We start from the raw sequence: 12,542 nt of genomic DNA, 5'->3' as shown, positions 1-12,542 counted from the left end.
ATGACTTGAGGCTCAGACAGGTTCCCCGATATGTACGAGGTGATGTGACAGACTGATGGGCATGGGTTTCAGGCGCCACCTGTGCGCTTTCTGCAGAAGACTGGGTGGGAGATAATGTGAACCTGCTGGATCCACTGTCGGCCACCCAATTGACTAGCGCCTGTACTTGCTCAGGCCTTACCATCCTTAGAACGGCATTAGGCCTGACCAAATATCGCTGTAGATTCTGGCGGCTACTGGGACCTGAGGTAGTAGGTTCAGTAGGACTTGTAGCTGTGGCAGAACGGCCACGTCCTCTCCCTGCACCAGAGGCTCCACCAACACCACCACCACGACCATGACCGCGTCCCTTTTTAGATGTTTGCCTCATAGTTAGCATTCACCAAGCAAAGTAAAAAGTGGTTAAGTCTGTTAAAAATAATTAACCGCCAATAAAAACCCTGATATAGGGTATTGCACTAATTTTTATTTTTTTTAACTCTATATGACAGCGGTATTTGTGGCCTAAATTTCACAGTAACTTGTGCACCTATAATCACAGATGTGCAGTATATAAAACACAGTGTTTTTTCCACCCCGGTATGCGAAAGCCGTATTTCTGGCCTAAAATGAACAGTCCCTTATGCACCTATAATGCTAGATGTGCACTATATGAAACAGAAGGGTTTGTTTCACCCAGAATGCCCCAGTATGCCAAAGCCGTATTTCTGGCCTAAATGTGACACTCACTTATGCACCTATAATCCTAGATGTGCACTATATGAAACAGATGTTTTTTTTTCACCCTAGTATGCCCCAGTATGAGAAAGCTGTATTTCTGGCCTAAATTTCACAGTCACTTATGCAGCAATAATCCTAGATGTGCACTATATGAAACAAAGGTTTTTTTTTAACCCCAGTGTCTCAAAGCAGTATTTCTGGACTTACAGACATGCAGATTGCCTGTGCTGGTGCACTATCGTTGCATAAAATGGCTGACGATTATGTTTTGATATTGACTAACTGAAGGAAAAAAAGTTTGTTTTCAGTAGTAGTTGGCTCAGGGCAGGCTTAAAACAATTGTGCACTGCACCCACAAAACACATTTGCTGTAGATCGCTGAGTAAAGAAGCTGTTCTTCATAAGATTCCTCCCTGATCTCTCTCTCACAGCAGCTGCAGCCTCTCCCTACACTAATCCGAGCAGAGTGACGGGCGGCGCTACGTGACTCCAGCTTAAATAGAGGCTGGGTCACATGCTGCACTGGCCAATCACAGCCATGCCAATAGTAGGCATGGCTGTGATGGCTTTTTGGGGCAAGTAGTATGACGCTTGTTGATTGGCTACTTTGCAGCCTTTCAAAAAGCGCCATAAAAATCGCTGAACACTGAACCCGAACCCAAACTTTTACGTAAATGTTCGGGTCCGGGTGCCGAAAAACCTAAAGTTCGGTACGAACCCAAACTTTACAGTTCGGGTTCGCTCAACTCTACTAATAACTACTAATACTAATTTTAATATTTATACATAGTAATAGAGATATATAGAAAGAACATAAAAAAGAATAATATGCAAAACAAAATACTGTAAATTCATTAAATCAATGGAACAAAATTAATCAGAAATACCTCTAAATGAATATTACTCTAAAAATAAGAAACAAAAAATAGCTCTTTCAGGGACAGAATGCTAGCTCTAAAAAGATCCTTTGTGATACAGCTGTCTAGAGTATTTCTATAAATAAGGTGTGTGACTGTGTTTATAGATAGAATCACCCGTTAAATTTACTATAAGAATTTCTCCTGCGTAAATAACAAAAGTAAAAAAAATAGTGGTTCTCCATAGAAAACAGAGAAATGGTGTAAAAATAAAACTGAATGCAGGATATGAAACAAGACATGTGGTAGATTCTTAAAATGTTTTTTATGATGCTACAATTTTAAACTTGCCTGAATGTATAGTTCCATAAAGCCACAGCATGGAGATCACTAGCACAGAGTCCAAGTAAGGGGTAGTTTATGGTGTCCTGCCTTTACATATTAAAATCTGACATCTGATTGGTGGCTATGGGTGTTGTCCAATTTTAGTTTTGGTGGAGGTTTTATATATTTGGAATATTGATATTTTTGTAAAGGGTTATACCAGCTCAAACACTTTTCCCCAATCAACAGTATGGGAGATACGTCTCTGATCGGCAGGGGCCTGACCCATGGGGACTCTGCCAATCACTGTTTGAATAGAGCGGTGGTCAAGCATGCACACTGTCTCTCCATTCAAAAGTTTTGGACTGCTGGAGCCTAGGACTTGCAGTTGGCAACAGAGTTGTATGGAGTGAAATTGTCAATACGTAACCACGGGTCCATTGAAATTGGGGAAGGGGATAAGAATTTGGGTGGAACAACAAGAATGACGTTCTCGTGTTCTCTTCAATTGGACACAGCAGTGACTGACAATAGGTAAAATTTTTGGGACAAACTTACATTGAATCTGGTTGAGCATTGTGATCACTGCAAATGTTTCCGTACTGATTTTCTTCTGTTAATGCTTCATCTATCGCTGTTGTATTCTAAAAAATAAATAAATTCTGTAAGGATGTAGAAGCTATCAAAGATTTATCATTTTATTTTAATAAGACATTTAGTCTACTATGATATACAGTAAAATGAATATGACGGGAAGCAGACAAACAAAAACACTCACATGGGAGGGACTCCTGGCAGCTGGTGTGTATTTTCTAAAGGCTGGAAAATATGACTTGCAGATTTGTCTATTAAAATGATAAAATTCTAAGGTCAGCATCATAATCAATATAAGAGATTGTATCTGTTATCTTAGGTCAATTATTAGGACATGGCCTCACAGAGTTTTTTTTGATGAGATTAAAAAGCAGATCTGCCTGCAGGATTTTCAGCCTAATTAGAAGTGGGAGGAGTATATCCTTTCTTTATATTTTTGATTCCTTCCAAATCCACTTTTGGCTTTGGTGAAAAATCCTGCAGGCAGATCTGGCTCAAAATCTCATGTAAAAAAAAACTGTGTGGCCGTACGCTTAAAGGCTATGTACACCTTCAAAGGAAATTTTTTTATAATAGCATTTTACTCATTTTGGCTAAAAATAATTTCTTCAATTGGTCTCTATTGAAAATATTGAGCCTTTCTGTCACAAATAAATTTTGTAAGGACGTAGACACTATGAAATAATCATAATTTTTTTTTGTAATAAGACATCTAACTGTTTGTCTATCTGTGTGAATTTTTACTTTGAATTTGTGCCAGTCATCTAATAACCCTTATTTCTAATTTTTTAAGAGGCCATAAACACTTATTTAAGGAACATTATTATCAGTAAGATAAGAAATGAGCTATAATGAGTGTTTATAAAGTCAGAGAGCAGAGATAATTAGCCCGTAAGATTAGCTGACTAACTGAGCAGAGAGAAAATTTGGATCCTGCTAATGGAGCATCTCAGCTCTGTACAGAGAAGAGGGCTCCATATTTTTAATAATCAACAATCAATCTAAAAAAGTATATTTAGCTTAAAATGAGTATGATGCAATCATAATAAAAAAAATTGCCCCCAAAGGAGTACATAGCCTTTAAAGATTGCCAAATCAGGCACGAAAAGAATGTCAAGAAATTTGCTCATCTCCATCTACTGTGATAAACAGTTAAACAGATAGGATGGGGAAGAAGAATTCCAAAAATATTAACTTTGGAACAACTCCTGGCAGTACTGGCTAAATGTGAACAGTTGATTAAAGTTGGAATAAATTCTCAGCCTGATAGAACGTTAAATAGGAAAATAATAAACTCTTTATTAAACTCAATAGGAAGGGGGTATAGATAAAATCAGGCATACAGGGAATCAGAAGTGCGGAGAGGGATCAGGTAATAGACCATCCGACACTCTGAAAGCCTGACTAATAACCCGTGGGTCAGGCTGTCGCTCAGTATTAGAGCACAATGATCAGCGTGTAGTCTGTACCCACTAGGTATTAATATCACCACACACTATACAGGGGCTAACACTACTGAACTAATCCACTTGCCAACTAGAATTGCTCATGTGTTTGAGCCCTACAGTGGATAGTCAGTATAGTTAGGGCTACTATGCTTGGTTCTGGTGCACCAGAGTAGCGCTACCCTGATAAGTGAGTGATATATAATGTTTCAAATGCGCTCAGATTGAAGGAGCCAGTGCAAGTGAACTAGCACTTATTAAAGCTGCCCCATTCATAAAGCAGTGCAAGACACAAGAACTCGCTCTACGCGTTTCTACATGACTCTTGTATGTCATGCGTCATCAGGAGCGAACACGATTCATAATAGTGTCAGATTAGATGAAACGTGCAAACACTGGCGCTGTGATGGCCGTATGCGGCCATGCACACGCCGGATATAAATAATTATACCGTATACCGTCAGAACTTTATCAAAATATTGTGAATTTAAAGTTGGACTAACCCTTTAAAGGGCTTCTGTCAGCCCACTAAACCGTTTTTTTTTTTTTTTGCTTAATAATAACCCCTACACTGCGATTTATCCATACATAAGTAAAATAATAATTTTGGTTCAGTAGAATTTGCTAAAACCCTATTTTTATAATATGTAAATTACCTTGCTACCAGCAAGTAGGGCGGCTACTTGCTGGTAGCAGCCGCATCCTCCGATGGTAATGACGCCCCCTCTGCTTGTTGATTGACAGGGCCAGCGGACGGGATCTATCTCCGCTGGCCCTGCCTGTTTTCATTCAATATCTGGCGCCTGCGCCGCGGCCGTACCTATCTTCAATCGGCGCAGGCGCACTGAGAGGCGGCCACTCACTCGGCCGCTTCATCCTCAATGCGCCTGCGCCGATGACGTCACATCTACACCCGGCGCAGGCGCATTGAGGATGAAGCAGCCGAGTGAGTGGCCGCCTCTCAGTGCGCCTGCGCCGATTGAAGATAGGTACGGCCGCGGCGCAGGCGCCAGATATTGAATGAAAACAGGCAGGGCCAGCAGGGAAAGATCCCGTCCGCTGGCCCTGTCAATCAACAAGCAGAGGGGGCGTCATTACCATCGGAGGATGCGGCTGCTACCAGCAAGTAGCCGCCCTACTTGCTGGTAGCAAGGTAATTTACATATTATAAAAATAGGGTTTTAGCAAATTCTACTGAACCAAAATTATTATTTTACTTATGTATGGATAAATCGCAGTGTAGGGGTTATTATTAAGCAAAAAAAAACTAAACGGTTTAGTGGGCTGACAGGAGCTCTTTAACCAAGTTATAACTTGCAGTGTCAGTGTCATGGACACTTTATTACCTTACACAAAAGTAGATGATCACAATAAGAAGAATCAAAAACAAACATCCGGCAACTGTCCCCAAAATCAGTGGCAAATCCAACTTCTCACCTATACGAAAGCAGGAAAAAAAACATTATTACATGAAGAGTCTCCAAAGTTCTTTGCAAATGGTCTTAATTAAAAAATCTCCTCTGGTTTTGTGGACGCAGCTTATATGCATTTGTTTCCATGGTAGCGGACTACAAAAAAGATCCAGTGTAGTCTTTCCATTCCGAGTAAAGGTTGATTTATGTTGGAAGATTATTGGCCTAATTACAGCATTTGGAATGAACTTTCCAAAGAATGCTCATTCCTCATTACCACCCTATGTAAAAGTAATTTAATTTTTTATTTTTTTATTTTTTACACAAGTGGTCAATTAATTGTCCATTCTTAAAGTTTTTTTTTTTCTCTTCAGCAAGTGGCATTTATCATGTAGAGGATGTTAATATAAGGCACTGGATTCATTTTTCCATCGCATTATACACTGCTCATTTCCGTGGTTACAAAAGAGATGAGCCAATCGAAGTTGACAAAGAGGAATTCGATCTGAATTTCAGGAAAAATTTGTTTCAGATCGAATCCGAATTTCCTCACGCTTCATGGTAACGAATTGCATTTTTTCGTAAAATAGCTGCTGCACATGTTAGGATATGGAGCAAGGAACTCTGGGAACAAGGGATCACCCACAATACTATGCATGCAGCCAATCAGCAGCCAGCCAGCCCTGATGTCACAGTCCTATAAATATCCTCAGACATCTTGGATTCAGCCATTTTCCAGTGTACTTAGTGCAGGGAGAGACGTCAGCAGGCGCTAGGGACAGTGATAACAAAGACTTTAAAGAGGACCTTTCATCAGAAAATAGTGTGTTAAATTCTTATCGACCTTATGGGGCTGCTCTCACTGATGTCCGGACACTTTTTTTTTTTTTTAATGGACCCCCCCCGTTCGGCCGCTACGCTCTCTGTTAGTTTCATTGCCTCATATGCAAATGAGGCGATGAAGTTATAGTAGGCATTGTTCTCTAAGTTCTGGTGGGCGTGGTTATGCTCTCCCTTGCAGCGAGCGCATCCAATCGCAGCGCCCCGCTCTTAGCCAGGGAGAAGGAGCTCAAGTTCTCGCGAGATTCGAGAGAACTTGAGCTTCTAGACATCCGGACCGAGCGCCATCTTGGAGTCCCTGGCTAAGAGCGGGGCGCTGCGATTTGATGCGCTCGCTGCAAGGGAGAACATAACCTTGCCCACCAGAACTTAGAGAACAACACCTAATATAACTTTGTCGCCTCATTTGCATATGAGGCGACAAAACTAACGGAAGGCGTAGCGGCCGAACGGGGGGTCCATTTAAAAAAAATAAAAAGTGTCCAGACATCAGTGAGAGCAGCCCCATAAGGTCGTATAAGAATTTAACACACTATTTTCTGATGAAAGGTCCTCTTTAAAACTTTTATTTTGCTGAATAGAAGTTCATGGAAAGATCATTAGAAGTGTCGGGAGAGGATAGAGAGGAATTATTCCACAGTTTTAAAGCAGAACATGGTCCAATAGGGTAGTGTACAGCCTGGGCAATAGGAAAAATCCTATTATACCTTGCTGCACTGATTGGGGATCCAAATTGCTGTTATACTGCTGCGTTTAGGTTTGCAATAGATGATACCTCTGAGATTCCAGCAAACTGTTCTTTTTATTAGGGTTCAAGTGCTGTGTGATACAGCCTTAACAGGGTGAATTACTAGGAAATATTTATATTGCAGTTATATGTTCTAAAGCTTTTTTGTCGTGTATTAGTGGCAAAAAAGACGTATTATTTGCCGTTGTGTGGTGCCGTGCATTAGTGGCAAAAAAAAATGATTTGCCATTCAGCGGTGCAGTTATATGTTCTAAAGCCTTTTCTGGCGTGTATAAGTGTTAAAAAAAGGACTTATTAGCCATTGCGTGGTGAAGTGAGAAAATGAAAGCCCTTTTTGGCATGTATTAGTGGCAAAAAAAAGTATTATTTGCCATTGTGTGGTGAAGTGACAAAATTACAGCCATTTTTTTGGGTGTATTAATTTCCTTTTTATTTACTTATTTGATCTAGCAGTATGTCAGAGAGTGAAGTGACAGGCAATGCACAGGGAAGGGGCAGACCCTAAATGTTTCTGGCACAGGGATAGGTCGCAGCAGAGTAAGGGGGCGTGGCAGCAGGGTTCACTTCGAGAGGCCTGAGCTCCCAGTGTCATCCAGTGGTTGTGTCTTGACCAGCAACGCAGTGGTTCTTGAATGGTTGACTCGGTCATCCACCTTGTCCCAAGTGACATCAGACATCCCCAGCCAAGAGTCAGTGGGTTCGTCAGACACAACCCTTAGTTGGCATGGCCTGGGAGCAGGCCCTGTGCCCTCACCTGTCCTCAACCTGCCTCTGTCCTTTTCTGTTTCCTCAGCCAGAGAAGTATAATATTCTGTGGGCTCAGCTACACTATACAGCGAGGACGAGCTACAAGAGGACAGTCAGCAGCTTCTGCCTAGCCAAGATCTGGAGGAGATATCCGTCGCTTCCTCCGGTAGGTGGGCAAGTAGTGATGAGGAGAGTGGCGTGGGAACTGGTAAAGCTCCTGACCCAGAGACCGTTGAGGAGGACATCAGTGACGTGCAGACAGTAATCGATGATGATGTAGCTGATCGCACTTGGGAGCCAAGTGAATTAGGGGCTTCGTCATCATCGGGAGAAGAGGGTGGCAGCTTGCCCATGAGGCATCATCGCTAGCGTGACCGGGAGTCAGCAGGGTGGCAGCAGTGAGAGTTTGGTAGCCAAATGTACCCAGGGTAGACCACCCGCTTTGCAGGAGCCTACCTGCCTGGAAATTAGTGGTCCACGGGTTCACTGAAGCAGCGGCGGTAGAGGTCAATCAGTGCATAGTGTTAGGGGAAAAATCACCTACTCAGCGGTGTGGCAGCTTTTTGTTAAGCCGCCGGAGGAGGTGAACATGGCCATTTGTAGAATCTGTGGACAAAAGGTGAAGCATGGCCACGGCCCTGCGTCAACATATGCAGTGTCACCATAAAGTGGCCTGGGAGAACCATGGCTCTGATGTGGTGGTCAAGCCTGTCGCAGCAACCGCTGCATCACCCAGTGGCATGTAGTCGATTTCAGGCAGTCAAGGCTCCACCACCTCGGCCGGAGGGAGCTGTTTGTCCTTCCCATCATCTACCGATTCTGATGCTCCTGCTCCACACCCTCCTACTCCTCGTCAGTCATTCCGTCAGCAATCGATCACCAAAGCGATTGCCAAGAGACAACAGTATACGTGCACGCATTCAACGGCGCAGAAGCTGAATGTGCTCCTGGCCAAGTTGCTGGTGCTGCAGTCCCTCCCTTTACAAGTGGTGGACTCTGCACCTTTCAGAGAACAGATGGCTTGTGCCGACATGGAGAGTCCCAAGCCGTCATTTCTTTGCCAAAAAGGCAGTGCCAGCCCTGCACAAATATGTAGAACAGAAGGTGGGCCAGTCCTTGAGCCTGTCGGTGTCTGCCAAAGTGCATGGCAGCTCTGACGTGTGGAGCTGTAACTATGGTCAAGGACAATATATGTCCTTTACGGTTCCTGCCCAACCAAACCAGCAACTTGGCCAGGAGATGTCACTTCCGCCTCCACGTTCTCACGCCCTTGGTCCTGTTCGCCTCTGCCTCCTCATCCTCCACCGTGTCCTCAGCCTCCACTGCAAGGACAATTCACAGTGCTCCTCCAGATTACCACATTTTCAGAGCACGTCTGTGTCACGCTGTTCTACACCTCGTTTGCCTGGGCAAAATAGGTCACACAGGAAAGGAACTGTTCCGTGTCCTTCACCAAGAAATTAAATCCTGGCTTTCTCCCTGACAAATCAAAATCAGAACCATGGTGACCGATAACAGGAATAACATGGTGTCGGCGCTGCGTCAAGGAGGGCTGAACCATGCGCCCTGCATGGCACATGTATTCAATCTGGTTGTCAAGCGGTTCCTGAAGTCTTCCACCCATCTGCAAGACATCCTAAAAATAGACAGGAAACGTTGCATGCACTTCAGCCACTCGTACACCACAAAGCATACCCTCCTTGAGCTGCAGTGGCAGAAAGGTGTCCCCCAACATAGGCTGATATGAGGCGTTTCCACGATTTCTTGATGATCCAAGTGGACAGGAGTACTCCCCTGTATAACTTCAATGTCAGCTGGTGGCAGATAATGCGTGACACCTGCCATTTGCACAGGCCCTTTGAGGATATTATTTGTCAGTCGCCATTACTATGGGATGAACATAGTAATTCTATTGCTTTATATCCTGGAACAGATGCTGGTACATCTAACTGGTCAGCGGACTGGAGACATGGCGCCTACATCTCAAGGCCACATGAGCCCTGTGGGGGCTGAACTTGAGGAGGAGGAGGAGGACATTGGAGCACAAGCAATATCTAGAGAAATGGGTGGTTTTTCTACACAGGTGACAGGAGAGGAAGAGCAGGAGCAGCCAGAAGAGCAAGAGGGAGATGAGGAAGACGAGGCAGAGGAACCAGGCACACCGTGGCAGTATGCAGTGGAGATGGAGGCAGGGAGTCCCTCCAAGTCACTTGCACAAATGGCCCGATGCATGCTCACTTGCTTTGGGTAGTGACAGCCGAATTGTCACCATTCGGCAGAGGGATGACTTCTGGCTCTCCACCTTGTTGGATCCTTGCTACTGGTCCAAAATGGGAGCCTTTTTCACACCTGCTGAGAGGGAGGACAAACTGAACAACTATAGAGACATCCTATGTTGGCCGCTGCCTATCTGCACCATCGTCCATCCTCTAGCCGGTCTGACCGGGGGGGGGGGGGGGGTTCTGTGCACTCTTGTTCCACTGCCATGGCTGCTGTGGCGAGGTGGGGGGTAGAAACAGTACCAGCTCCATCAGCAGCAGCTTGAGTCTAGAGTTGATGATGAGCAGCTTTCTTAACCCGCCTAGTGAAGAAACTACTCACCAGCAGCAACAGCTAGACCTGGAGCAGAACCAGCAGGTGGTCACATACTTGGACAGCACCATGCCACCCCACATTAAAGATCCGCTGGACTACAGGGCAGCCAAACTGGATTTGCGGTAGCAACTGGCCGAGTTTGCCCTGGAATAGCTGTCCTGCCTGGCCAGTAGTGTGGTATCATATTAGTGCGGCAGGGACCATAGTTACCCCAAGGAGAACTCGCCTGACCACCCAAAATGTGGAGAGACTGATCTTTATCAAGATTAGCGATGAGCGAATTTTTTAAAAATTCGATTCAGCCGGTTCACAAAATGTTTTGAAAAAATTTGGTTTGATCTGAATTTATTTGCCGCAGATCACGTTAAAAAACGATTATTTCCTGGCTGCAGAGAGCCTTTATAGTGGTGTAGAACAGCGGTCCCCAACCGCCGGGCCGTGGAGGATTGTTAGCCGGGCCGCGGCGATCAGGGCAGTCTTTAACTCTGTACTAATGAAGCGCTTCCATTATGGAAGCGCTTCATTAGTACAGAAGGACCAGGGAGCGGTGAAGGATCTGTACTCACCGCTTCCTGGTCCTCGGCTCGGCTATCGGCTGTGCAGGGCTGCGCACAGCGTGAGGTCTCTCTGTGACCTCACGCTGTGCGCCGCTATACACAGCCAGCCGACAGCAGAATGAAGAGGATCGCGATGGTGACCAGGAGCAGGAGAGGTAAGTGTTTTTTTTATTTATTTTTTATTTGCACTGGGGCCTGATGGCTGAGCTGGGGGACATGGGGCTGATATGAGGGACATGGGGCTGACATGAGGGGCTAATGGGGGTCTTATGGCTGACATGAGGGGCTAATGGCTGACATGAGGGGCTAATGGGGGGCTTATGGTTGACATGAGGGGCTAATGGGGGGCTTATGGCTGACATGAGGGGCTAATGGGGGCTTATGGCTGACATGAGGGGCTAATGGGGGGCTTATGGCTGACATGAAGGGCTAATGGGGCGCTTATAGCTGACATGAGGGGCTAATGGGGGGCTTATGGCTGACATGAGGGGCTAATGGGGGCTTATGGCTGACATGAGGGGCTAATGGGGGCTTATGGCTGACATGAGGGGCTAATGGGGGGCTTATGGCTGACATGAGTGGCTAATGGGGGGCTTATGGCTGACATGAGGGGCTAATGGGGGCTTATGGCTGACATGAGGGGCTAATGGGGGCTTATGGCTGACATGAGGGGCTAATGGGGGCTTATGGCTGACATGAGGGGCTAATGGCGGCTTATGGCTGACATGAGGGGCTAATGGGGGCTTATGGCTGACATGAGGGGCTAATGGGGGCTTATGGCTGACATGAAGGGCTAATGGGGGCTTATGGCTGACATGAGGGGCTAATGGGGGGCTTATGGCTGACATGAGGGGCTAATGGGGGGCTTATGGCTGACATGAGGGGCTAATGGGGGCTTATGGCTGACATGAGGGGCTAATGGGGGGCTTATGGCTGACATGAGGGGCTAATGGGGGGCTTATGGCTGACATGAGGGGCTAATGGGGGGCTTATGGCTGACATTAGGGGCTAATGGGGGGCTTATGGCTGACATGAGGGGCTAATGGGGGCTTATGGCTGACATGAGGGGCTAATGGGGGGTTTATGGCTGACATTGGGGGGGTTTATGGCTGACATTGGGGGGGTTTATGGCTGACATTGGGGGCTGATAGATGGCTAAAGGTTTGGGGGTTGATCTGAGCCATTGGGGGTCTGATCTGAGGTCTGATTAACATTGGGGGTCTGATTGCTGGTCTGACCTGAGGTGTAATGAAAAATATTTTTTTCTTATTGTTCTCCTCTAAAACTAGGTGCATCTTATAGGGCGACAAATACGGTACAGTGCAGCAGAGACCAGTGCAGCAGAGACCAGTGCAGCAGAGACCAGTGCAGCAGAGACCAGTGCAGCAGAGACCAGTGCAGCAGAGACCATAGTCAGTTTATATAGTCATTATATAGTGTTATATATTTTAATATGCACCTTGTGTTTTGTTATGCGCGTGAATCAGTCAACCCCGCCCATCCCCTAAGCCCCGCCCCAGAACCCCCGCCCCCTTCTCCCCCCACCCGGTCCCCGGGAAAATTGTCTTGCATAAAACCGGTCCTTGGTGCAAAAAAGGTTGGGGACCACTGGTGTAGAACACTGTGCCTTGCAGTAACACGCATATTGAGTCTGCTGTGGTAGAGAAATAATACTGGGAGTCAGTATGACATGCAGATGACAA

At 45.5% G+C, this 12,542-nt stretch overlaps 1 protein-coding gene across 2 annotated transcripts in view; it reads right to left on the bottom strand.

The window, feature by feature from the left end:
- LOC120992188 (B-cell receptor CD22-like) overlaps window positions 1-12,542 on the bottom strand; it is an 87,229-nt gene that overhangs the window by 22,030 nt on the left and 52,657 nt on the right. The window contains exons 7-9 of one of the 2 annotated variants that reach the window (XR_005776936.1): window positions 5,292-5,377; window positions 2,680-2,746; window positions 2,460-2,545 (exon numbers count right to left, since the gene is read on the bottom strand). Coding sequence is in view for 1 of the 2 variants with exons in the window: in XM_040420992.1 (XP_040276926.1) it covers window positions 2,460-2,545; window positions 2,680-2,746; window positions 5,287-5,377 (244 nt within the window). In the remaining variant the exon portion in view is untranslated. Of the gene's footprint in view, window positions 1-2,459; window positions 2,546-2,679; window positions 2,747-5,286; window positions 5,378-12,542 lie in introns of both variants that reach the window. The other variant, XM_040420992.1, reaches the window with a different exon arrangement.

The sequence above is a fragment of the Bufo bufo genome, chromosome 1 (genome assembly GCF_905171765.1).
Source record: "Bufo bufo chromosome 1, aBufBuf1.1, whole genome shotgun sequence".
NCBI lineage: Eukaryota > Metazoa > Chordata > Amphibia > Anura > Bufonidae > Bufo > Bufo bufo.
The sequence above is the reverse complement of the archived record's forward strand: the minus strand, read 5'-3'. Positions and strand labels throughout refer to the sequence as shown.